The 27,050-nt window shown below is 45.4% G+C and overlaps 1 protein-coding gene across 6 annotated transcripts in view; it reads right to left on the reverse strand.

Annotated features, from left to right (window-relative positions):
- Positions 1-2,950: 2,950 nt before the first annotated feature.
- Positions 2,951-27,050, reverse strand: part of TENM3 (teneurin transmembrane protein 3) — a 311,183-nt gene continuing 287,083 nt past the window's right edge. For all 6 annotated transcript variants that reach the window (XM_068532312.1, XM_068532313.1, XM_068532307.1 and 3 more), the window contains 6 exons: positions 22,491-22,666; positions 20,781-21,016; positions 13,221-13,517; positions 9,541-11,152; positions 5,913-6,043; positions 2,951-3,758 (listed from right to left, as the gene is read on the reverse strand). In XM_068532312.1, the coding sequence (XP_068388413.1) occupies positions 3,003-3,758; positions 5,913-6,043; positions 9,541-11,152; positions 13,221-13,517; positions 20,781-21,016; positions 22,491-22,666 (3,208 nt within the window). In that variant the 3' untranslated portion in view covers positions 2,951-3,002. The remainder of the gene's footprint in view (positions 3,759-5,912; positions 6,044-9,540; positions 11,153-13,220; positions 13,518-20,780; positions 21,017-22,490; positions 22,667-27,050) is intronic.

The raw sequence follows: 27,050 nt of genomic DNA on the forward strand, positions 1-27,050 counted from the left end.
ACCGTTGAACAGGCCATGTGGCCGGTGGACACCACAATTAGAAAATAAAAGATATGATCAACTGGTTGCAGATGGATCAGTACCGCAACAACTGCACCTATTTGCGTCCTCCACCCCAAACACAAAAGCCATCCCGGCTGGCCCAAGGTTTTAAAAAATATATAAACACACACACGTTGGGTTGGCTTTTATTGGAATGCCTAGATGCAATCTATAGTCATCAAGTTATGGAAAATTCAGGTCACATATAAAGTTAAGAAGGCAAATGAAAAGAACAATACAAATCAGACAAAATTTACATCTCAAAATATCATGAAAGCATTTTGACTGGCTTCGCCTAAAATACTTTGAATATTAATTTCTCTTTTGTAAGCTAATTCTTTTCATTACACAGTCCCCCACCTCCCTGCCAACTCTTAGAAAAAGGTCTTTTGTTTACATATTCCCCAAGGTCACTATTTCTTGTAAAACCATGTCCAGATCACAAGTCTTTTGAGAAGGGAATAGGCTCATTATGCCCACTAACAAGACACTAATTGGGTTGATTTGACTTCATCTAAAATAAGCACCAGGAGATACTCCAAATCTGTTACTCATCGGTGCCAGTGTAAAGGACCAGTCCATGGCAAGAGGAGGGTAAGACTGTGACTTCACTTCTGTCATGTGGTACAAGCTTTTCATGGTCAATACATTAGAAACATTTCTGAGAATTTAGACTCAGAGCCTCTTTCAACCAAAAGTACTTACAGCATGCTAAATACAGCCCTGCAGAGATGCCATGGGACAGAACTGCAAACACCTAGGTCAACAGTTAAAAAATAAAATGTAGAACAGAGCCATGAGTATGTGGTTTGAAATCTCATAGTTTTCTAAATCTGGGTTTCATAATACTCACCAAAGGATTTCCAGGATAAAAAATATTACTGCTAATCTGTGCTTTCATTCTAATAAAATATCAGCATTCATTAGAAGATTAATTACTTCGGTATGCTCTACCAAATACACAAAGACAGTAATAGCACTGATACTGTAAATTCAGTAGCTATTTTGAAACTTTCCCAGCCAATCTGTTTAATGAACACGCCTACTGTGCAATTTAGAGTATGTGACACGTACAAAGCAGTTAGAAAGTTATCTCCAGGACATCACTTGGCCCTTTATCTTTACGACATGTTCACTTAGCTATGTTTTATCACCATTATACATAGAGGAAGACAGCGTGTACGATAGCTCAATGAACTGAGAAAGGTTTTCTGAAAATATTTTTGTGGCTGAATTTAGTGCTCACGAAAGAGACGTGCCAGAGCGGCCGAGTCGCACGGAAGTGCAGATGCTGGGCGCGCGGGCACGCGGGCAGGAGGGCCCGGCTCCCAGGGCAGGAGGGCCCGGCTCCCAGATCACTTCCCGCGGCGTCTGCCACCCCCGGCGTCCCCGAGACAGAGCCGAGGCTGCCGTTCAAACCAGCTCCCGGGCAGGCTGGGTCGTGCGGGCTTACGGCAGCTTTTGCCTCCCGTTTTTGTCACTCTGGGTGACCCGAGGGTCCAAACTCGAGACCGGCCGAGGGACCCTGACCTTCCCCATCTGGCTCTCTCACCAGTGCTCGGTTTCTGCTCGCTTCCCTGGATCTGAAGACACGTGTTTGTGGTCACGACTGCATCAGCCCCTTTCCTGCTCACAAAGGTTTCCCGAGCACCCGACGGGGTCTCTCGCCTCCATCACAAAATGAGGCTTCAGGGAAGGCTAACAGTAGGACCCTGGGGTTAAGGATACCAACTCCCCACGGACTTCCAGGGCCGAGAGAGGGCCAGAGAACTCCTCCTGCCCCGTTTTGGTTGTTTTTGTTTGTTTGTTTTTGTGTTTGTATCTTCCGTTACATTCCACCAGCCTTAGTTTTTCTACCTTGCCTCTCAGCTGATAATGGCTGAGGACACTGGCGTGATGAAAAAGAGAAGAGAAAGGAGAAGTTCTCTGATGGGCCAGCCACCCACGCAGGACTGCACCGTCCTACCCATCTAGCGATAGAAAGTGGCACATGTTTTTCAACCTAATACAAAAATATTAACACTTCCGGACATTATAGGCATAAGTCGTTATATCTCTACAATATAATAATTTATACTGTACAGCTATAACAGATAACAAAAGGTGCAATCCTTTTAAAAAAAATCACACAGTTCACATGTTTTTATCGTTTTATTTATAAGTATAAACTTTTTAAACACTTTACATAAATTAACTCCTCTGAGACTAATATTTGATGTACAGTAAATTGTAATTCATATAAAAATCCATAAACAACTTGTCTCACATAATTTACAAAAAAAATCAGGGTTTCCTTTGCTCATCATCAGTGACAAGGATTCTGTGGGCCGGTGTTTTTCTCCGCGAGGCACACCACGTCGGCCTCGTAAAATCCCTTAGAAATCCCCGCCCCGGCAGAAGCCACTTGTGCCCATGTCCTTTTACAAAGCGGCACAGGGGAAGCAGTTGGGTTGTCCAGGAACAGCAACTCTGCCTCACATTCTAACATTAACAGAGATATACATCACATCCTATGCAGAGCGACTACTTCTCGTAAGCAAAGGTCGACAGCTGGGTAATATCTGGAAACACTGTATGCATCTCTACCTTCTTTAAACACAGTGCCTCGAAGAACAGACGGCCCGGGGCAAAATGTTTGGGCCTTTTTTTTTTTTTCCTTTAATGATCTGTTTTCCTCGGAATACTTTGTCCAGCTGAGCGCAGCGATATGCATATGTAAACACATTCTTTAAAGCCGATCACCTTTAAGGTCATTCAGAAGAAAGGTTTCTGTTTTTGTTTGTCCGCTTTGATTTTGGGGGGCTGGATTTTTTTTTTTAGAGCAGTCTGGCTCTCCCGGAAGGCTCCTCGGTGCCGGGTGCGCCCTCGGCTCGCGCCCCCGGCAGATCCGCGCGGAGGCGGCGCTGCGCCCGGGGCCGGGGAGGCCGGCGGCGCCTCCGGCTCGGCCGCCGGCGCGGGCGTTACCTGCGGCCGATCTCGCTCTGGCGGAGGAACTGGATGTTGTCCGCGCTGTCCGCCAGCTCCGGGTACTGCTCCACCGAGAGCACGTAGTAGCCGTCGTAGCCCTGCACGCGGCCGGCGCTCAGCAGCTGCCGCTTCTCGCCCTCCGTCCAGGGCCGCGCGCCCTCCTCGCCGTCGCGCACGCGCTGCTGCTCGCGCGCCCAGGCCCGGGCGAGCGCGCGCTGCCGCGCCTGCTCCAGCACGCGCGCCTTCTCCTCGTCCAGCGTCGCGCCGTAGCGCACGTGCAGCGCCAGCGCGCCGAACTGCAGCTCCACGTCCGCGAAGCGGCGCGTCCTGCCGTTGACCACGGCGGTGGACTGCGACACGGTCACGTTGATGCCGTTCTCCAGCGCGCGGCGGCCGCTCGTCAGGCGCAGCGCGCCCAGGTCGCCCTCGGGCGTGCTGGTCTTGATGAAGTGGTGCGTGTCCCTGCCCTCCACGGTGAAGTGCAGGTCCTCCAGGTACACGGCGCTGTTGAGCACGGCCGCCACCTTGATGCAGTCCTCGTCGGCGATGTTGAGCGCGTTGGTCTGCACGCGGCCGCGGCTCACGGCCAGCATGACGCCCTTGCCGATCAGCGACTTGACCGTCGCGAACCACAGCCACGACGGCGCGCCGCCGCCCCGGCGCCCGCTGCGCCGCACCTCGGCCGTCCGCCCCACGGACAGGAAGGCCTTGGCCTGCCTCGCCACCTGCTGCTGGACTCCAAACGTGGGCTGCAAAGCGAAAGAGAACGGGAGGGCGCTTTAGAGAGCGGCCGGGCCTCCTGATGGGGCCCCTCCCGATGGGTCCCCTCCCGATGCGGCCCCTCCCGATGGGGCCCCGCCCGATGGGGCCCCGCCCGATGGGGCTCCTCCGGCTGCGGGCAGGGAAAGCGGAGGGGCGGGGGGAAAGCGGGGAGCGGGGGCCCGGGTAGATCCTGCGTCAGCGCTTGAGAGAGGCCAAGGCTTCGACGGCCTGCGGGGAGGAAGGCCCCGGGGTCCTCCCCCTCAAGCTGACCCCCAGCGCGTTTCGAAAGGCAGAGCGAGGTGGTAACGCCGTCACGCATTGTGCTCAGCAAAGCGTTTTCATCTCTAACGTGGGCGAAGCACGCAGGGGTTTGCCTTCTCTCTCTCGGTTTCTAGATGCCCTTTTCCCAGGCTCACCCCACGTGCGGAACGAGCTTATCAGGTCGTCCACCCCAGCAGCCTTCTCCATGGGAGGCTGGGGAGAAAGCGCCAGCACCCAGGGGAAGGCTGGAAAGCCTGCGGGTGCTTGGGGCTGGCTCACCGCGCCCCACTCGATGCGCTTTGAAAGGAGTGTGCTTTAATTTAGGTAAACTCGGTACCCTCTCCCGGTGAACAGTTTTCAGCTGAATTGGACCACTATAACCGGCCACGATGGGCGGCACACAGTGGGACAGCTGGCAACGAGTGTTTATTACTTTCGGAAAACATTTATTTTTTTTCGCAGACTTTGGGGACCGTGGGCCTTATACGTTGGCAAGGGTCTTAAATTGGGGATTTTAACTCGGGCATCTCTTATACCACCAGATGTTTGTCTGGCCAGTGTTTCCCCAAATGGAAACATGTGTTTCGTTTGCAGCACTGAAAGGCACATTCGTTTTTCTGCTCTCCGGCCAGCCTTGATGTCTTTGCCTGCGATTCCCTAAGCTGTCCTTATGGTGTGCTTCTGATGACAGAGAACCTGAGCCATACTGAAAAGGCTGCCTAGGAAAAAAGCTGGCAGTCCATTTGTACAGTAAGACTTCAGTGCTTTCAGACATGTTGGAAAGTCATCTGCAATTAGGACATGCTCAAAGGCATTAGTAAACTTCAGGATGTCTTCACGGCACTTGATCAGTGCAGATATATTTGCAGTTAGAAGTGTCAAAATGGCTCCCAGGTCCCGGAAACTGGATGGGTTTTACTTTTTAAATGTAAAGGTGACATCTGAAAAAGGAGTTGCTTTTATGTTAAGTATGAAACATGTACCAGAAAGCAGAGGTATTGGCACTGTGTATAACTTGTGTGCGTATGTGTGTTTTAGCCAGGATTGCCTTTTCTCTTTGTATTCATTGAAATTATAGGACATTGGTCAAGGGGGCGGGAGGGGGGGGGGGAATGACTCTTTCTAAGGAACTCTGCGCTCTGTTCTTATCATTACGGGGTAACCCAATTTCTTGATCTTTAATTATTCTTGCTTTAAGCTAGAAATTCTGGTGTTTTGTTGTTGCATTCCTTTCTGATCTCTGAATGGTGGGAATTAAAAGTGCCACTTTCTGAAATGGCAGCTTTGACTTTGCAATTTTCCATTCTTTCTCCTTTTCTTTTATTTCCCAGAACAGTTCCAGGCTTCCTGCTCTGTTATTTTCAGGAAAATTCCATAAACACCTAGTGGTAGGTGGTGCTTTACCAGAGGCCATTTTATTTTTATTTTTAATCCTTTCCCTTGAAACACTGCCAATATTTTAAGGAAGTGGAACTTTGTGGCATTGTTTGTGAGCTGCTAATTTGTAACGTGAATCCCCTGCCCTCCTGTTTATTGTATCTTTGCCTTAAGGTCCCAGATACTATGAATGTGCCGTTCCTGGGGTTCTCTGTAGAAACCCTGCACTCAAAAATGAGCTTTCGCATTTTATTACCGTTTGATAATGTTTTTCTCTGTTTTTATTAGCATCACTAAAACCAGATTTAAGCCTGTTTCACAGGCCCCTGATCTGCTGAACAGAAATGCAAGAGGGAAGTGGTGCTTTCTTTCCTGAAAGAGTCAAAAAAATTTAAAATGGTCTTTGGTACAGTTTTCACCCGGGTAGTCTGATTAAGCAGGGGAAAATAAGGTGCAAGTAAGCCCTTTATCACCTTTTCATAGTTTTGCAGTTTGTCTCTTACCGGTACATCATCCCACTGCTGACTCTTCACCAGTTCGTAAGAAGGCTCCGTTAAATCGAATTTGGGGACAGGGAATCCAGGAATAGCATTGTGCAGATGGAAGCCAAATGTCACCAGCCAGCTGTTAACATCTAGGAAAAGAAGGTTCAAAATGAAAGGCCTTAGAGTTTATCTTGTGCTTTCCTGCATGGAAGGCCTTACCTTAAAACCCCACATTCACAAACAATGACCCTGAAAAAGAGCCCATGTTTGGCATCACCCTACAATTAAAAACTGACTCTATTTTCAGACATGGTGACAATAACTTCAGTAGCAGAACGAAGTGAGCCAGGGCTGCAGACAATGCGGATAACAGAGACTCACTTAGACAGAGGGGTACACGGTCCCTCGTGCGAAGCTGCAACCGGTGCTGGTGATAGTGATAAAAAAATGCGAATAACAACGCCCAGAAGCATGAAACAGACAGCGTTGTTGACAACAAATGACATTTGTAGTTAGTAAAGGCTGGTCTTAAATAGAAGTCGTGTGTTATTAGCTTTCAAAAGTGACTGCCCAAGGATATGCAGGCTTCCACCACCCATTTTCTATTAATAAGAACCCTGAATTGAGGGTATGAAGATCAACAGCTGATTCTTAAAGATGAATGGTGAAAGCTGGCCAAGCTGGCCAAGGGCACAGGCGTTCTGATTCCCATCAGTTCTGACTTCAGAGGCTCTGTGCACAGGTGGAGACAAACTTGTGGGGGAGAGAGGCTGGAAACCTTTAAGATGGTATTTTAAAATATTGCCACGTGACTCCAAAAGCCGTTAAGCTGAAAATAAGGCTTTTATTCTGTTCCGGAGGTTATAATGTTACAGAACTAGTCAGCAGGCTTGCAGCTTTATGAGTACAGTTGGGTGTAGATTATTTTATATATTAAGCACATTGCTGGAAAATTTGAAATTGCATTTTACCTAATATATGCTGTTCCATCTCTCTTTTGATGTTTTTCAGAAAATGCTGCTGTGGCATTCCCTGCCGTCCACGTTGCTAGGAGAGGATGAATCCAGGAGCTGTGGGCTTTCCAGCCTTTCAGCCACTGTCAACACCTCTTAAATAACCAGTGGCAAACTGCTTGTCAGAATGATGGAGGGCCACTTGTTCCCCATTTCCTTCTCCAGGGCAAAAACTCTCACTTCATTGCCAGGCTGGCAGGTCCCTTTGTGCCGGCATCATATAGGCTATGAACCCAGTGGTGTTCTCCCTGTTTTAAATGGAGGGCTGCTGGTGGTGGAGGAGGATAGAAAGTAACACACTTGTGTGTGTGTGTGTGTGCGCGCGCGCGTGAGATTACGGGGGGCTTGTATGTTAGAGAAAAATCTTCTTGGATGGTGCAGTGCTGGGGGCAAAGGTACTCCTACTATGAACAATGTCTGTGAAGCAGTGAAAATCGGAGGCTCTTAAGTGTTGAAAATTACTGCCCAAAAAGTGGGACGTGAAGGCAGATGAGTACCGAAAAACCCTGAAGGGGAATTCCATACGGGTGCTGCTGAATCAGGATGCTGAGAGAAGGGACCTGGAGCTGGTTCACAAGGGAGAGAGCTACGAAAAGCCTAAGGCAGTCCGGGAAAGCGGGCGGCAGATGTGAAATGAACAGGGGGCAGAGAGCTGTACTGAAAACGGACATCTCGGTAGGCCTCAAACACTGAGCGAGAAAAGACGCAGCCGGAAGGAGCGTCTAACGCGAGCCCAAACAAAACAGCAGAAAACCCCAAACCAAACCGAACACACACACAAGAAAACAGAATAACCTTCCTCTAGGAAACATAAATATAGCAAAGAGGTTAATCATGGCAGTGGGACTCAGGAATGGAAGGTGGAAACAGAAGGATTCAGAATCCCTGGAGCAGAGCGTGAGTGGAGATCTCAGCTCACTAAAGGGAACCCTCGTGTACTGTGGGTGGGAGTGTAAACTTGACAGCCACCAAGGAAAACAGGATGGAGGTTCCTCACAAAACTAAGAATAGAATTACCATATGATCCAGCAATCTCTCTTCTGGATATTTACCCAAAAAATACAAAAACACTAATTCGAAAAGATACATCCACTCCTAGGTTCATTGCAGCATTCTTTACAATAGCCAAGATATGGAAACAACCTAAGTGCTTATCAATAGATGAATGGATAAAGAAGATATGTTTGCACACGCACACACACACACACAATGGAATATTAGTCACAAAAAAAATGAAATCTTGCCATTTGTGACAACGTGGATGGACGGACCTTGAGGGTATTATGCTAAGTGAAGTAATTCAGACGGAGAAAGGCAAACACTGTATGACTTCACTCATACGATACAACCATTTTTTTTTTGGCTGCGCTGTGCAGCTTGTGGGATCTTAATTCCCTGACCAGGGATTGAACCCAGGCCTTTGGCAGTGAAAACACAGAGTCTTACCCACTGGACCACCAGGGAATTCCCCTAACTCATATGATATTAAAAGAAAACAAATAAATGACCAAACCAAACCAAACATGTAGATACAGAGAACAGAGTAGTGGTTACCAGAAGGGCAGGAGGCGGGGAGGACAAAGTGGGTAAAGGGCATCGACTGTATGGTGACGGGTGTTAAATAAGTTTGTTGGCGAGCGTGCTGTCGTGTACACAGGAGTAGAAACAGAATGTTGTACACATGAAACATACAATGTGGTAAAGCAGTGTTACCTCAATAAAGAGTAGAGAAGCTGCGCGTTAAAGGGAACTAGAGTCACGCTTGCAGGGACCTTGTCTCTGTTTCACATCCTGCTGCTTCTGTGGTGGCAGAAGGGGGACTCAATGTTTTAAATTGGATCATGCACTCAATTTGGAAAGGTCTTAAATCTATACCCACATTGGCAGAAAATTTAATGTGTTCATTAGCAGTGCCACCGTACAAGAACACTGCCCTAACTGGTGATGAAGACAGTAGTATAAGAGGACAGAATTGAGGACAGAAACAGGAGCCACTGGCTAAGCAACTGAGGGGAGTACCTGCGCCATCACCGTCCCCGAGGCGACGGTAGGGGAGAGGGAGTTAAACACCTCCCGGGGACGGGCTGCTGAGTCACGTGGTGTCGTGTTCCTTACTGATTCCGTCATTAGAACTTGACACAACACGTGTAAAAGGAAAACCAGCATCACACATTTGTAAGGCAGTTACTATTTCAAGCAGAATTGTGTGTGTTACTGTATTTAATACCATAAAGTAGGCATTGCTCTCCCCATTTTACTGTTAAGGAAACAGACTCAAAAAGTCATGTGACTTGGCTATAAAGCGTTGGGATTGGAACTCCAATTTGGGGACTCCAAGTTCATCGTGTTTTCTGCACCCCCACGTCCCTTCCCTTCCTTAAGTGACCGGATTGCACGTCATTTCAGAAACCTGTGGTCTTGGGCACTGGCAGGCAGAATACGAAGTAACAAACTATGTCTCAGTGTCCCTTTGTGGTTTCTCCTTGGTTTCATTTAAAAGGTTAGGCATTTGATTTTTTTTTTTTAGGCATTTGATTTTGCATGAGGAAAGCGTACAGTTAAACTACCAGCCGTTATTTCGTGTGTTAATCCAGTGATTAAAGTACTTGGAAAGGAAAAACAATTACACTTACCTGTGATGTAGTCTTTCACATCATGGATTTTGCTTGCAGGGTTGTTATTCCTAAACATATACAGGTTAAAGGGAGCTGGGTCCTTCCCAATTCTTTTCCAGATTTCTATGTCAGGCGTTGTCCATCGTCCTGCCAAAATGTCATAATCCCTTTCTCCAAAGTGGATTAATTTTGTGAGTGGGTCATACAAGCCACCATGAAATCCAATTACCAGCTGAAAGTCAACGTTGGAGTCAAAATAGATTTCGCCGTATGCGGTGTACTGAATCTGTTTGAGCATAAGCCCGTTGCTGCTGAAAACAGCCAGTGGCGTCCCTGTGTTGTCTGACGCGATGTAGAATTCATCCCCACTGCTGATTTCCATGGCAAAAAGATGTCCTTGGAGATCGTAATAGAGGGAGGTGATCTCTGAACTCGAATGGTTGTAGACGTGAGTAATCCTGGTGGGATAAGTGAGGTCCGCATAAAAAAACTGCAGGTGCTGTCCCAGACTGGTCTTGCTAGACACACGCCTTCCCAGGCCATCGTAACGATAGATGACTGTCCAGCCACTGCCTTTACTGTACACTCGGGTCAGAAGCCCCTTGGAGCTGTACTCAAAGATCTCCGTGCCTCTTTGACGCAGGAAGCCATCTTCATCCAACCGGTACTGAACATCACCCAGCCGGGTGATCCTGTCTCGCAGGTCATAGCGAAGGGGTGTCAAACGTGCGCTGTTACTTGGGTTCAGTAAATGGAGGTTTCCATTCAGGTCGTAGTTGTAACGCCACATGATTTTTTCGTTTAGATAAACGGTCTGGAGCTGTCCGTCAACATCATACTCATAAGCGTATTTGGTAGTGTTGGCGAAGGGCCCTATTTTAATCTCTCTCTTGGTTACCCGACCCATGTTATCATACTGAATTGTAATCCAGTACATGAGTGACCTGAAGATCTCATACTGAATTTCCTTGATGCGGCCGTGAGCATCAAAGTGCTTCGTGTAAGTCATTACAGCTGTGGAAATGATCTGGTTAATATCATAATATATAACTCCAAATTTTCCAAACTGCTCCACTTTTCCAGAAATGTCATCGAACTGATAGAGGTCAATGGGCAGCGGAGTTTCATTGATGACACCCTGCATGCTGGTCACCCGAAAGCTGTTGTCATAGCTGTAGTCGAATCTCGCGTTCACCATCCCATCTTCACTGAAGCGGAAAATCTGTCTGTCAATGAGAGGTCCAATTTGCCTGTATCTGATGGTGCAAATAAAACCATCACTCTGGAGGTTTACCGTTTTGAGGACGCCTGCCGTTTCATCGTAGGTGAAACTGACTCTCGTGCTATCGTATAAGATTTCTGAGAGCCTGGTCTGCCTCCTGTACTTGAATAAGACCCTCCGACTCGTACCCAGGAAAGCCGTCTGGAGGAGCAGCCCCCCCTCGCTGTAGTCCGTGATGACGGAGGCGTTGCTCTCCGGGGGGCTGTATATGTTGCGGTAGTAGCCGACGGAGCGGACGGTCTGCATCGTGTGGCGAGCTACGCTGGGCATGGTGACGGCCGACAGCTGGTCCCACGTATCGTACTCGAAGATGTACTGCCGCTGGCTGTGCAGCAGGAGCACCATGGACTGCAAGGAGGGAGCACACTGTTAGCCGGCGCTTGTGAGTGGCGGGGGGGCAAACGCACGGGTAGTGACCACACGTACGCAAGAACATTCCCCGTGAGAAAATGGTTTTCATTTCAACTGAGTTCTCCTTGACTTTCCATGTCGTTACCGATCTCCTGCCTAATGTGCCTGGATGCTTCACTGGGAGGGGTTCTGCTGTGAGTGCCTCAAGTCTCAGGATCGTACCTTTTTTTGTTTTTTCAGGCATTCATAGCCAAGCAGAGGATTGTCAATGGATTCCGCTAAGTCATAATACGGGCACGAGCAAAGCTGCTTCAAAGACAACATTTCAAGGGGAAAACAGCATATGGGAAGTGCAGTCCTGTCCATAATTAGCGATCATTTAGTAAGGTGGCTTTTCCCCCTCATTTGATTGAAGAGCCACTCAAATCATGTTTTAATTTCCAGTGCATTTGGGGGAGGAGCAAAGCATTCAAAATATTACTTTATAAAGAAGAAACATAAAATTAGCCCAAAATGGATCGTGTGTACCTAAAGCATCAACGGCAACAAACACTGCTACAAACAAATCACTCGGTGAATGAGAGCTGTCAATGCCCTTGTGAGGAATATGGATCCAGATATTTTGTTTGTTTGTTTGTTTGTTTGCAAATTCTTAAATGACATCTGTAATGACAGGAAAATCTGAATTTTGAAATTTCCTTTTGTGAGAAGCAAATTGGACTTGTACCTAAGGTGCGGTAAGGATGGTTTCTGGGCTATAGACTGCTTTGCTTTCTGGGCTATAGACTGCTTTGGTGCCAAATTATGAGGTGAGTAAATAGATAAATAAAAATAAGCTCTGCATATTTTGCAAGTAATTGCAGAAAGACAAAAGACAATTTATTAGGCCAACGTGAGAGAAGGTCAGCCTGGAGGCTGGTTAGGTAGCTCTTGCCGTGGTAGAGCACGTGGGCGGTTCTGTCCTCTGAGGAAGACCCTCTAAAACCTGTTACACCAAATGGAATGATGGCCAAACCGGGGGATGGTTAGATTAGGAGCCCGCTTCCCCACCCACCCCCGCACCGGGACTCGCTCTTTGCTTTTGACACAGAAACGCATAACCCCGTGTCCAAGGCTCATTCCTTGCTTCTTTATCGTCCACCATTTTCAGAAGCAGTTTGCCTGACTTAGACTTCTGCAGAACCTCTTCTGTGGGCACATCTAGGGGCAATTTTTGTGTGCAGACTCTGTGGCAAATGTCTTGAGACTTGTCCCTGATAGTCTGCATCCTTCCAAGGAAGGCCTGGACTATTGCTGAATTCACAGGACCCAGGACCCAGTACTGCAGTCATTCAGAATCACAGCTCTTGGTAGGTAGTAAAATATTCCTTACTTGGCCATGAATAAGTTCCCAACTCTTCACTTTCCCTTCACAATGTCTCTCACGTGTCTTCCCACTCCCACAGCCACCCCAGATTTCAAAAGCTGGTCTTGTTGCCTCTCCCCATACTCACGGCTACCAAATCCATCTTCTGAAACCGCCCCCTCCGCCCCTGAGTACAACACTTCCCTGCTCAAACATCTTCTAGTGGTTCCTCAATGGACAGAAACACTGACTGAGACTGTCACCAACCAAGGTCAAGAGACTATTGATACCGCAAGTGTATTCAGGTGGAAACAAAGTTCTTGAAAACTTTTTTTGCAAGTGTTCTAAAAAATCAGAACAAAACTAATTTATTCTAGTTCTGTCTTCATTATACACCACATGTTGGTGAGTTAAACACAACAAAATTATTTTCTTTTCTTTTAAAAGTGTGAGGTTGGCAGGTGGGCGCTGTTGTGGCTTGTTTGTTTACAGCATAAATCACGTAAAAGGGTCTCGGAGAGGAGAACTTAACTGAGGAGAAACACCGTGGCCAATGCAGAAATTCATCAGTGCTCTACGGATGTGATTTACATGTGCGTACTCAGAATAACAAACGGGGCTCAGTCACGTGACACTGGTCCCCCCGGAAGTGCGCTTGGGTGACTGCTGGAAAATACCGATCATTGCCTCCCCGTGTTTACCCTCTGTGTGCAGGCGTACCTTTTCCAAGTACGTGTAACTCCATGTTTTACCGTCAGCGAAAACCCGGGAAACGATCCTCCCCTGTCCATCATAATCTACTTTCTCGCTCGTAGTTCCTCGCTGGATGCTGGCAATTTGGCCCGTGGATGAGTAGGTGACGTTGACGGCCATCAGCTTGCTGCTTGGCAGCCAGAGAGTCGGATGCCCTGACGCGTCGTAGGCGATCCTCAGGAGAAACTTACGGTGGTCATCATAGATCTTTTCTGTCTTTGTTGTTCGATCAAAGTCAACTGAAAGGAGGTTTCTGCCATTAACCTGTTACAACACAAATAAGATGATAAAATAAATCATGCCGTTCCAATACCAGCCCCTTATTAGTCTTCAGGGTCCCCACTATTGTTTTAACACCATTTATGATGATTGATTCTCTTTGTCAGTAAATTAATTTAGCAACTTCTTGGGTACAAGTGCAAGGCAGTAGATTAACTGCTCTTTTAAAAGGTTTCATTAAGCAGAAATACAGCCTGGCATTTGTTCAAAACCTTTTCAATTAAATTTTGTAACCTTAAGCAACTGATAAGAAAAATGCCGAAATGCATTTGCTTTAAAGTTTGCTCAGAAGATACGAAGGTGGTAAACCTGACATCTCTGCACATTACTCAAATCCCTCCCCCGCCCCAGCCCAGAAGACATTGGGAAATAATTGCTTACTAGATTAATCATGGCTACATTAAATAAAACGGTGGTAAATGTGATTCTAGCCCTTCAAAGAGTAGTTAATGTAGAACCCACATTACTGCAAATTATTAATTAGTTTAAATAGCAGGAGGTTACAAACACGATCCTTGTTTTTGGCTAAGTGCTGACGTGTCACAATTTTTTGGAATGCCTTTTTCTTTGATAACATCTGGTTCACTGGCAAGGACTTCAGATCCTTAACTCCCACATCTACACAGTCTGACCACTGTGCTTACTTTACAAATCTAGCCCCATGCTGTTGTCGTAGGGTCTCTGTGTCACGTCCAGAATCTCTGACTACGTCTGTCTGTTACTGTCTGTGGTCCAGGGCACACACCAGCCAGCATTTGTTAGTGCGGTGGACATGTGGCCTTGGTTAAATTCTACTTTACACACGGTCTACAGTGTTTGCAGAAGACCAGGGCCAGTCCATTCTTTGGTTTCCTACTGCACCTTTGTGGTGATGGTGGCTTGTCCATACCAAAATGCTCATTAACTGTTCGGATTGTTACAAGTTAAATGGGAAAATCTTAATTTTACTTGACCATGTCCTAGCTAGAACTTTCAAAACAGACAGCTCCAGCTGACCACTTATACACACACACACCACTTATACACACACACCAATATATGTAAACATATATGTATGTACATACATAATATACATGTATATTTATGTAAAATCTGGGATAAAAATTTGTGCCTTGTATCACGGCCATTAAACAAGTCCCATGAAAAAATTCTCCGTAAGCTTTATTTAAACTTTTCCAATTAACTCTTCAAGGGGAGTGCTGTGAAGTCCACGGAAGGGTAAAGATATCAGCTGAAAAGAAGTTCATGCCTAACAGGCAAAGTGGTCGGGGTCAGGGTGCCGGGGAAGCACCCAGATGATTCACATTGAATGAGAAAGCGGAGCCCTGGACGCAGGTGAGGAACCCTTAATTTCTCAGTTCTATCACTGCAGATCCAGCTGGTGCAGGAAAAAGAAAAACCCCCTGAACCATGGAGCAACTGGTATGTGTTGGTGTGGGGTGTGTACCTGTGTCGGAGGAGGAAGCCAGCAGTCCGAAAGCCCCATTTCCACACACCACAAGGTCTAGAAGCAGCGAGGCCCTGGGCTTTCAGTGAGTTTATACGATTCTGACCAGCCAGCTGAAGGCTTTCCGGGCTTCTGTTTTCCCAAGTGGAAATGTCTGAAGAATAGTTGCTCGGCCTTTTGTGAATGTTGTGAGACTTTATGAGTTTAGGTTTGCAGGATGCTTTGTGTACCTTGGAAAGAAGGTACTAGCTTACAAAGATGTATTTTTAAGTCTGTACTGTTACAGATTTGATTTGATATCAAATAGCTCAATACTGAACTGGCAGAATCCAGCTCTTCAGCTTCTATTTGCACACTTGTGATGCCTTAAGGAAGAGGCTTTCCAAAATTTAAATGGTTTCCTAGGGCTCTTGTGTTTCTCACATTGTGATTTAAACAACAAAACAAAACAACAGAGTGTTAGGTTTGCCCTCCTTTTTCCTTCCTCAGGTTATTCCAGGCTGTGAATAGCCAAGCGAGACCGCCTGTGTAGTTAGTTTCCGTAGACTGTGCAGCCCGCAGTCGTACCCCATCTGTTTGCGTTTTACTTGTTTTCATTTTAATTTGTATCTCGAGTCTTTATTGCCTTCCTTAACCCTCCTTTGCCTCTGCAGTATTTCCTATGGGTAGAGTACAGGAAATCTGCTCTGCAGATCTGGTATGACTGCTCGGTTAGGAAGGGAGAAGGGCCAGAAAGCAGGCCTGGAACCCTTTCTTGGCACGCCTGCACCCCACTACCTGGCTTCTGATTTGTCTCTCTGGTTTGGGACTCTAGCTGCACAACACCAGAGCGTCCAGGAGAACATCTAACGCTGCCATTGTGTCAGCTGCCACATCAAGCATGTCACCACATGGAAACATCTAGAAGCACCGCGAGACCAGACATCTGGATAGCAGTTAACATTTTCCTTTTTATCCAGACAAATGCCTTTCTTGTGTCCTCCAACTGAAGAAATGAGGAAAGAATTAGAATGTGGCTGTGTTTTTCTCCACATTCGCAACACAAGCCAAGGTTTTAACTGTTCTTACTGTTTCCAGACACCAGCCACTGTTATTCAATAGGTAACACTGCAGAAGATACTAACAGGTCTTTTGTTTTTTTCCGTCCCTCTCAAACCTGCCCACACGTTCTCCTTTGGGTGTTGCAGACAAAATGCACAAGTCAAGGGACATTTCCATCTGGAACATAGTTTGCTTAACTACACCTGTATGAAATCACAACTATTTTGCAAACTTTTTTTTTTTTTTTTGACAATCATAGAGGACCAGCATTGTTGCCCCAGTGGCCTTTTAATAAACATTTTTAACATAAAAAAAAATCAAGTTACATTGAGTAGTTCACCTAAGACGAAAAACCTTCTATCAGATCGTTACGATACCTCCAGCTACATAAAAATGAATCCAAATGTTGTGTCTGGATAACAGCTCACCATGAATTCCTTTGTGATACACAGCGTTTCTTTTAAGTAAGCATGGAAAATCCCCATGTTCAAAGATCATGTCCAGCATGACTGCAATCAATCACAATGTCCCTTTGATATCGGGAAGTGGGTAGTTATTTTCCCTCTGTAATGCTTGAAAAACTGAGGCATAAAGAGGTTAAAACAATGTCTGTATGTTTGACGACACAAAGCACAGTCAGACTATTCAGGTATCCAGAATGTTTGTGACAATATCTCCACTCCCTGGTGTCCTCGTTAGAACATCAACTGTCTGCAGGCGGTTCTGTGTCCCCTCCACACGTCAGCAAGTGCCAACTGTTCTGCACCATTCCCACCCTAGGCCCTGCCAGTCAGATGAAAGGACGTCACACAAACGTGATGGGCATAAGAAGAGTTAAATAAGCTATCATATTTACGCATGCCTCGAAACACCCTTTCGGCCTTCAGGTTTTGAGAATTTCTTTTTCACATAATCCACTAAATGTTTTCCTTTAAGCATCAGAATTCTGGGCAAGTTTAGAAGATGACTTTTATTATTAGGATGCCATAACAATTTTTGGGAATTGATCAAAGGCTGGTTCTAAAGTCCAACACTGACAAAAATTAGGACTGTTTACCAAATACTGTAAGACAAGGACAAGCGACTATTATGCATGTCTTTTTTAAAAAAAATGTAGGTACAAGCAAGTAAGCCAAGGAATTGTCTCATCTTTGTTCTGTTTTCCCACGTCTCTGCCACAATTGCCTCTGCTGGTTATTCCTATGTATCCAACCCCTTTTCCCTTAATGCAGTTTCACAGAAAATGCTTTTCATGTTGCTCGTGTCTTGTATAATTTTTCCTTTTGTACTCCTTGCCTTTTTTTTTTTTTTTTTTTTACTTTTTAAACTACTCCATCTAGTGTTATACCTATTTTATCCATGTGATCTATTCAACTGAGTGTTAGGTTTCCTGCAGTCAAACATCTGCAAGGCTGTGCTATTCCTACAGCTTCTCTCTGAGAAAGATCTAGAGGCAATGAAATAACCCAATTCTAAGGCTGGCTCTTCCTCATTCTTTCATTTATTGAATAAATATTTGAGTGCCCACCCTGTGTCAGGCCCATAGCTAGATTTAGGCCAGTAACGTAAAAACGAAAAGACGTTTCTGCTAGGAGATAATGAAAGGTAAGAGAGGAGACGTCCTCTGTTTCAGGAAAGGGTGGAGTAAAAGCGGGCGGCTTTTCGGGCTGATTCTGACTCTGATTCCTGATTCAGCGGCCCTGCTGGCCCCGCGTCATCCCCCTCCTTCCTCCTCTGTGCCCCAGTTTGGCAGATTCCAGGTCTGGTCCTCCAACGAGATTTTCACACCATCGCTTTCTCCCTAGAATTCCTCTCTTCGAATCCACAGAGGATGAAATTAGCAAGCCAAGCTGGCACATCCAATCTTATCTCGAAAGTAAGCAATCCTCCCTTGTGATCTTGGCACTGTCTCTATGTGAGCCATCACACATATCAGCTGGAAATCTCCTTTCAGTGTGAACGAACAGGCCGGTTTAAATAGTATGTTTTCTGAAATGACTTGCTTGTCGTTCCGCTGTTTAGAAAGAAACTCACACCCGTGCCTGTGTGCACGGGTCTCTTCCTCCCCAAAGGGAGGTGTTTTCTTCATTTAGAATCAGGCTGAGAACCAGAGACTTAAAATTGGCTTTTTCCTCTTTTCCTCTACTCTTCTTAATTCCTTTTTTATGTCTAGAAAATCAGTATTAAAAAGGAAAAAGAAGGATGCACTTAGACTAGCTTGTCTCAAAGAACAGTGGGCCACATGTTACGTGGTCAGTTTCTGGGCAAAGCATTTCCCATAATCTTTCCTATGTTTTCGTAACCAGTGAGTTAACCAGATTTTTCCTATCCATCTGTTGTGTGGGGATAAATGCCCACTGTTTGTACCCATGGTTCAGATTCTCTGGGTTAGGGTTACAGAATATGTAATCATGCCTTTCGTTTTTCAAGGATTTTCACATTATCTCATTTGATTCTGTAACAATTGTGTGAGACATCGGCAGGGTAGGGCAAATTATATTTATCCATAACATAGCTAATCTATATCATGTCTGTGTCATAAGGTCAGGTTATTATCTAGATAATAGTATATTATTGCCATCATAATATGGATATCATCATATAGGTAAGGAGAATGGGCTTCACAGATGTTAGGATTTTCCTAGAAGATTTATTATTAGTAAAAAGTGGAGCCGATCTAGAACCCGTATTTTCTGAGCACAGATGTGAGCAGAACCCTTGTGTCTTCTGATGAAGTAAGTCCCGTGTCCAAGTACACGTGTGACTCTGTGCGTGTGTGTATGTGTGTGTACAAGCACACCACGCCTGCTGTAGGGGTAGCTGACTAAGACGAAGCCTGTGAACTAGCTTCCAGTGTGCAGTGACCCAAGGAAGCAGGGCCCAGGGGCAGCGGTGAGTGGTAGCAGCCGACAGGCACGCAGGCAGCTCAGTTCCTTGTTTTGGCAGAAGAAAAGGCCAGGGCTGGCGCTGACTCTGGTAACAGGCCAAGACCCTCTGAAAGTGACCCCGGAATGAGCCTGAAGCTTGTTTTCTTGCCCATCATGTTACTTGTCCTCTAATCTTGCTCTTCTTTCTGAGCTTCTATTGCATCTTCTTCTGGCCCTTCTCACGGGATAACCTCCCTCCAGGCTCCCCGGCTCCTGTCCACCAGAACTCCTGGTGTGGGGCCCTGGAGCTAGGGCATCCGAGCTCCCATAGGCTGGGAGACGGGCGAGGTGGGAGCACGACACTGGTTCCAGAAGACCCTGCATTTAGAGCCCCAACCCCTGCCTTGCAACTGAAGAGGAATTAGAATAGAACTGTGAGTTGGAGAGTCTGTATTTGATGCACTGATTCTTTCTTACTTGATTTCTATTTCTTGGAAATAGCCAGAGACAATATGTAGTAGCTGTTTCTTACCATGAGGGCTTGTCCTGGGAAATAATGTTGGCCTGTTATAATAATAACAATTTAACCATTTTTTGGTGCTGAAAAAAGGACATGAATGGTATCCTCCATGTTTTTTGTCTCTCCTTGATTTTAAGTAACTTTTTTAAACAGCAAGGGAAGTAATTTTAGGAATAGTTATCTACATTTATCTGATAAATGAAAATCTGTTTGCTAATAGAAAGAATGAATCCGGTTCAGTTTATAGTGGTTTGAAGGCGGTTCCTTGTAACCTGTGTTTTAGTAGTTAATCTATGCTGTCTTGACCAAACAGCTATCATACATCACAGCTTGCTTTCTAGATATAGTTGGCCCACAATGTGAGAGGGAGGAATAGAAACACCTAACAAGGCAACACAGAGAACGTTTTGCGAAGGTCAGTTACACGAGCATAATCAGCAATGCCATCACACTGCTCATAACAATGACGTCAGTTTGGGTTTTCCTTCAATAGGGAGGAGGGGACAGGGGGGTTCCCACATCGGTCCTCTTCTAGGTGCCCAAGCTGTACTTTAAAAATATGGAGAATGCAAAGGAAGAATCCACCTTTCAAAGGCCAACCCATCTCTTTCAAGATACATATTTATGATTTGGAACACTTTTAATATTTCATCCAACTCTTACTCATCCCCATCCCATTAGGAAGCCATCACTCCTGAGTGGGTAAAGGAAAAACGTAAGATTATTAGGGCAATATCAGTAAAACAAGAATCTGTTGGCCATGCAGGCTATTTGGAATTGTGCTACATGCACTATCCTAATTTCCCAGGGAAGAACTGATTTTTTTTTTTTTTTTTAATTTAACATCTTTGTTGGAGTATAATTGCTTTACAATGGTGTGTTAGTTTCTGCTGTATAACAAAGTGAATCAGCTATTCGTATACATATATCCCCATATCTCTTCCCTCTTGCGTCTCCCTCCCACCCTCCCTATCCCACCCCTCTAGGTGGTCACAAAGCACCGAGCTGATCTCCCTGTGCTATGCGGCTGCTTCCCACTAGCCATCTATTTTACATTTGGTAGTGTATATATGTCCCTGCCACTCTCTCACTTCGTCCCAGCTTACCCTTCCCGCTCCCTGTGTCCTCAAGTCCATTCTCTACGGGAAGAACTGATTTTTAATCAAAGCTATATTAAGAAAACACTTTTCTCAAATAGTTGGCTTTTTCTGTGAGAGATCTGATGGCTTGATGGTTGGCCGTAACTCATGCTCTAAGGTAAGGTGCTACCCTGAGCGTGAACAGGAGACGAGTCCGAGGCCCGCCCTCGTGGACAGGCCACTGCGTGACACGGCGGACCGGGAGGCTATCACCTCGCTCTGACACTGACTTACCCTCAGCTTTCGACCGAAGACATTGACTTTGCCTTGGGCTTGCTCTTTGCGGAATCTCCATTCCACCAGGTTCTGACCGTTTTCACCAGGAAGAGTCATGTTTCTTTTGGCCACTGTTGGGTTGGCTGTGCCGGCCAGCACGTGCGGCTCTGTCTGGTAGTGTGAATCCAGGCCACTGGCAGAGAGGATTCGAAGGGAGCCGTCGTAACCAACCTGGTAGCTGTTTCTTAACTGATCTAGAAAACAAGCAGCAGAAAACACGAACTGTAGGTGCGCATTAAACACCGGATCGCTTGTGGGGTTAGAAGTGATACGAATTTCTACAACGTTGACTGGACTCCATTTATAAGGGAATGAAAAGTACTTAATGATATCCTTTTAGAAAATAACAAAACAACTTTGATGTCTGGCATCTCATGCTGTAACCGATTTGGCTGAATGTTAAAGGCAAACTTTAGGGGAATTTAAAGTCCTTCTCTACTTTATCTGCCTGATGAAATAAATGAAGGTTCGACCTCCAGTAAATGTTTTGCAAAGAACCAAGTATGTGTTCTTTTCAGAGGCTGGTGTGTCACCTCCAAGGGTTTAGAAGACATCTTCCCAATATTCATCCCTATATCTTTTGTTAAAGATGTTTTGAAACGGTTTAATATCTATACCTTCTATACCAAAAGTATAAAGAGATATTTCCCCCTGAAATTGACGTTAAAAAAGGGAGTCGTCTTATATTTTGTACAAAACACCCTCTCATATTGTAGGCTTGCCTCAACTTAAAAATCTTGAATAATATAGGACCATTTGGGGAAGCAATGAATTCAAGCAGTACTGATTTTAGATGACTGTAGAGATTACCTGACAGAATTGGTTAAAAAAAATAGTCAGAGAAGTTTAACTCAGATTTAGCAATGAGTCTTAGAGCAATGACCTCACAGTTGCAATTGTCATTGTAAACAGGCCTTTTCAAGATTACATCAAAAAGGAATATGGTGGGAGGTTCCATCATGGAGTTACTGGACATATATACCTACAGACTGAATGAAAAAATGGAAAGTCGAGCTATTACACATATGGGTACTTGAAATTTGGTATACAATTTCCAGTGATGGCATGAGATGCGGATTCACATACTGCATCGTGCACGGATTCAGAAAGCTCACACTGCTGGCCTCACACTGCTCTCCTTGTGTGGCAGTGATGATGCAGAAAGGGCCTTCTGATGCAAGTGAAGAGTGGGAATTAACTTGTTTTATTAAACGGGAAAGAAAACCATAATTTCTAGGTTAACAGACTGTTTTAGATATTATGTGATTTTATATATGTATATATTACTAAATAAACATTACATGTAGACATTAGACTATCTCATCGATATCTCTAGGGGTTTATATTTCCACCTTCTCTTTCCTGGTTCATCTTATAAAATGGGGGTTGCCACATTCTACCTGGGTGCCAGTGGTATTTTATTTTTTAAAGATTTTTTTTTTTTGGTGTGGACTATTTTTAAAGTCTTTATTGAATTTGTTACAATATTGCTTCTGTTTTATGTTTTGGTTTTTTGGCCCCAAGGCACGTGGGATCTTACCTCCCCGACCAGGGATCGAACTCGCACCCCCTGCATTGGAAGGTGAAGTCTTAACCACTGGACCACCAGGGAAGCCCCACCAGTAGTATTTTAAACTGGGCCACTGAAAGCTTTGCTTTCGTGTTTACCTTGAACCATGGTGTAGAACGAGTCGATGGAGGACAGATTTGAAGTGATGCTGACATCTTCTTCTCGGCTGGATGACTCAACGTCCACCGTGATTGCCTTGTCCATGTCTCCGTGGAGGTTCGTGACCACTCCGGTTGGAAACGTCACATTTGTCAGACGACCTTCACTGTCATAGCTGAATAAAAGAGGCATGAACTTGGCATTAAATAGGAAACTGCAAGTTCTTCTTACTTATGAGCGAGTCTGCAACAACAGTAGCTGCACACATTTGGGAGAATATTTGTCTTTGTGCACGAGCTGTGCAGTGAGGACTTCAAACATGCTTTGAAGTAACCAGAAGCCTGTCTAACATAAAAAAGCCTCACCGGTGAGGCCAGGAGTAAACAGAGCAGCTCCTAACCTCAGCATATTGTTCTCTGAAGTGTGACCAAAACCCTCCTGCACATCTAATTTGCTGTTTCTAAGGGAACATGTTTGCTGATATTAAATTTCTTAGTGTTCCTCCATATTTTCTATAAAGTAGATTTAATTCACTGTTATATCCTTTTTGAAAGTTTTACTAACTTATGCCCTCTATGGCAGTGCAATATGGAAAAAATATATATATATAACTTTGTAAAGCAGTATATGTACATGCATGTATGCATTTGCATATGTAAACATATTCCTTTGGTACCTTGAGACATCTTCAACAAATTCATATAATAAGGCCTTTTTTAAAGACTTTATTTCTCAGTGATTGACATACTTTATAATGGTAAATTGGGACTTAAATGTTGGCAGGGTGGAGATAATCTATCTTGTCTATACTGATGTTGTAGGAATGGGTGATATCTTGAATGATGATTTATCATGTTTACTGAAATGAGATGTAATATTTCCTGACATTTAATGACTATTTGCTTTTTTACGATACCCTCACTTTTTTTTTTAGCATATAAATATAAGAGGCCCCTATAATTTAAGTGTTAGGATATATTTTAAAAAGCTATCTTATTATCATAAATATGCATTACAGATACAACATTTTACTAAAAAACTGATTTTGGGGGTGACTTTTCTATTGGTGGCAGCACCAGAGAAAATTTCAAAAATGACAAGGTGGTTTGAAGAAAGGGGAAAAAAAAATGTAAATTCTGGATGAAAAACCAGGGACTTCCTTGGGACAAAAAATATACTTAAGATTGGATTTCATATTAATACCAAGGCTGCTTCATTAATAAAAGGTCTAAGTGAGATGGAGAGCTGAGCCATTCCCTACTTAAAATAAGCCCAGATGCAGAACTAGGAGACAAAGAATCTTCTTAGTGAAAGACAGAAGTTACCAGAGGAGGGAAAAACAGTGAAAAGGATCCTAATGATGGGTGTAAACACGGGGCGACAAGGGAATAAGGGGTGGAAAAAAGGACTTAAATGATATTTTGGAATAAAAGGAGAGAGGGCTTCTAGACTGTAAAAATTAGCTTTGAAAAATGAGGTTAGGAATTAGGAGCAGAATCTAGCAGGCCAATGTCATGGTGGAGCTAGGAAGGCACAAAGGAGGAAGGAGGCGAAGGATGCCTGTTCAGGCCCCATCAATTCAGTGGGGACAGGATCACTCAGATCATGGGTTTGACTGACTTGATCTGACAATTCGCCTTGCTGCTTCGCCAGCGGCAGAAACGGGCACTCAGGAGAAACAGGCGGGCGACGGAGGGAGGGAGAGAGAGAGAGAGAGAAAATGCGCCATTAAGTGTAATCATTGTTTGGACCCATAAAAGGCAGAGCTGAAGTAAAAAAGCAGACTCCCTTCCCTCTCCAGCAACCCAAATGCCCCTAGCAGATGAAGGCATCAGTGAAAGAAACCCAAATTGCTTTTTTGAAGAAATTATTACTCTTGAAGAAACAAACAAGCATAGGTTTATTTATACAGCAAAGCAGAGTTACAGAATTACTGACCAAACCAGCTTCAAGTGCAATCTTCACCTGGACATAATTCTTGCAGTGCTTTACATTTCTCATAGGATACGATGAAAAATAAGCTATTGTGTTTTAAAGAAATTAACACCCTAAGATAAGTAAGTACTAGGGATGTAATGTACAACGTGATTGATAAATAGAATTAACACTGCTGTCGGTTATATATACAAGTTGTAAAGAGAGAAAATCCCAAGAGTTCTCATCACAAGCAAAAAATGTGTATTTTCTAGTTCTTTAACGTTGTATCTATAGGAGATGATGGAGGTTCACTAAACTTATTGTGATAATCGTTTCATGATGTATGGAAGTCCCATCATTATGCTGGACACCTTACACTTACACGGTGCTGTCTGTCCATTATAACTCAATAACACTGGAAGAAAAAAAAAAAGCTATAGAAAAATTGAAAAAAGAAATGAACATCCTTTGGAATGCTCCTACGTAAAAGGCAGTTCAGTGCTGCATGATGCCCCCACCCCCTTCCCATTTTACGGATGGAAAAATGAAAATATGATGTGGTCAGGTGATTTGATCTGGCTCTCTTTGCATCTCACGATGGGGCCATAACTGTAACTTTCATGCACTGGAGCCAGGTCCCTTAGCCCTTCTGTAAATCACAGGGCTTGACTTGAAGTGGAGAACGGTAGCTTTACACAGGTGATGCCACCTGCCAGCACTCTGCTGATTCATTCTTGCTGCTGTCACTCACCTGCCCTTTATCGACCCCTTTGCTGGTTTATGTTTTGTAGCTCCATTCAATCTAAAGCAGGCCTGTCACCTTTCTCCCGCAGAAAGCATTTCTCCAGCCTCTGCCTCTGCTCTTTCACTGGCCTGCCCCCACGTTCCCTGTCCTGCTGGGCAGGCATTTCCTACCACAGGATGCTGAGTGCATGGCCGTAGAGCATCGGACGCTGCACATTCAGACGCTAACCTATTAGCCTTTGGTGCTTTGGAAAATAAAAATACAAGTAGCCTTTGTAGGCAGTGCAGTTACAATGACAGAGGGTTAAGCTGGCATCTTAGTGGCCCAGTCTCACAGTCTAGCCCTGGAAGTCCGCAATTTGTGCCTTCAGACGAGTGGCTGCATCCGCGTTAAGGCACTAATAGGGCTGAAGGGCTCGCACGGGGCCGGCCAGGAAAGCTGCTCTTTCGCAAGGGCCCTCCGAGCATCGACCCCGCCAGTCACCTACCAGTTTCTGAATAAGCTTTGTGGGCTAGTTACCGTGCGAGGGGATTGAGGGTACACGGAACATCAGAAGTCCGGCGGCCCAGAGTCCCCCCACCCCCCGAGGGCAGGTGATGGAGTGACGTCGTGCTGCAGCAGCAGCAGGGAAGGGCCACGTCAAGGTGGGGGCCTCAGCTGGGCCTTCAAACAGACGCGGATTCATACAGGTGGGTAAGGAAGGCACAGGACACACCCCAGCCAGGACCACCGCCGGGGAGAGGCCGTGGGGGCGTGAGGGCGGACGGGCTGCGAGGTCAGGCAGCAGAAGCGCCCACTGAGGCAGAGGGTCCACGCAGCGTCCCTGATACGGTAGCGGGAGTTTCATCACTGGGGACTGCGACGAAGGTTTCAAAGGGAAGCAAGGCTTCAGTTAGGCTTAAAGGAGCCCAGGGCCGGGTGACAGGTCAAGCAGGGCGTCCTTCCCAGACTCGCCGATTTCACAAACCAGTACAGAAAATAAAACTGGGACCAACAGGGAGTTTTTAAATAAAGACTCCTCACCTGTAACTGGCATCATTTCATAAAGGAAGGCCATTTACCCATGCCACAGACAGACAGGACCTAACTTCAGGGTGAAAGTTCTTGACAAGGAATCAGTAAAGCTTTATGAAAATGTTCTCCCCGTCATTATTCATTTTTTCCATTTCACTGTGGATCTGTGAAAACTTTTGCACAGATTCGCACCTATGGCAACAGGAATGCAACGAGATGGACGGCAGCCATTAGAATTGCCAGGGAACGCCGGATAAGGGAGGGAGAGAGAATAAGGAGCCAGGATGCCTTTCAGACATGGCAGGCGAGCCCTTCTTTAGCAAAAGCAGAAAAACAATGCAGCAGCCAACGCTCGCCTGTCCTCTGAAAAGCTTTGATCCCAGATGCTAACGGGCCTTCCCATCAAATACACGCCTCTGGACACAGGCTCTGCTTCCATGCCGCTCCGCGGCTCTACGGAACGTTGCTTGGCCTCGCTGGTGAACTAGGCCTGCCCAGCCTGTAGATTTGAGACATGGTTTTCTTTTATGAGCTTCTTGAATTTACAGTGCGATAGGCTCCAGGCAATCTGACTAGAACATCAACTTGATGCCCCCCTTTCCACTCATCTGGTCTCAGCCTCACGGCTTCAAATTCATCACACAGCACATTCTTTTCTGCTCCCGGCTGACCGCTCTTGACAAAGGCCCCTTGCTGGAAAAGACAAACCCCTCAGGCTCCCCACGACCTTTGGGATGCTTTTCACTGATGCTTCTCTATTTGTTCGTCTTTCATTTTGATTGCGTTATTTTGCCTAGACTTGCTGTTTTAGCCTTTGTGGTATATTTTTAAATCTCTTTTTAAGTTTCCTAAACATCAGGATTATCGACAAATGCCCCGGAAA

Source organism: Eschrichtius robustus, chromosome 21 (assembly GCF_028021215.1).
Source record: "Eschrichtius robustus isolate mEscRob2 chromosome 21, mEscRob2.pri, whole genome shotgun sequence".
NCBI lineage: Eukaryota > Metazoa > Chordata > Mammalia > Artiodactyla > Eschrichtiidae > Eschrichtius > Eschrichtius robustus.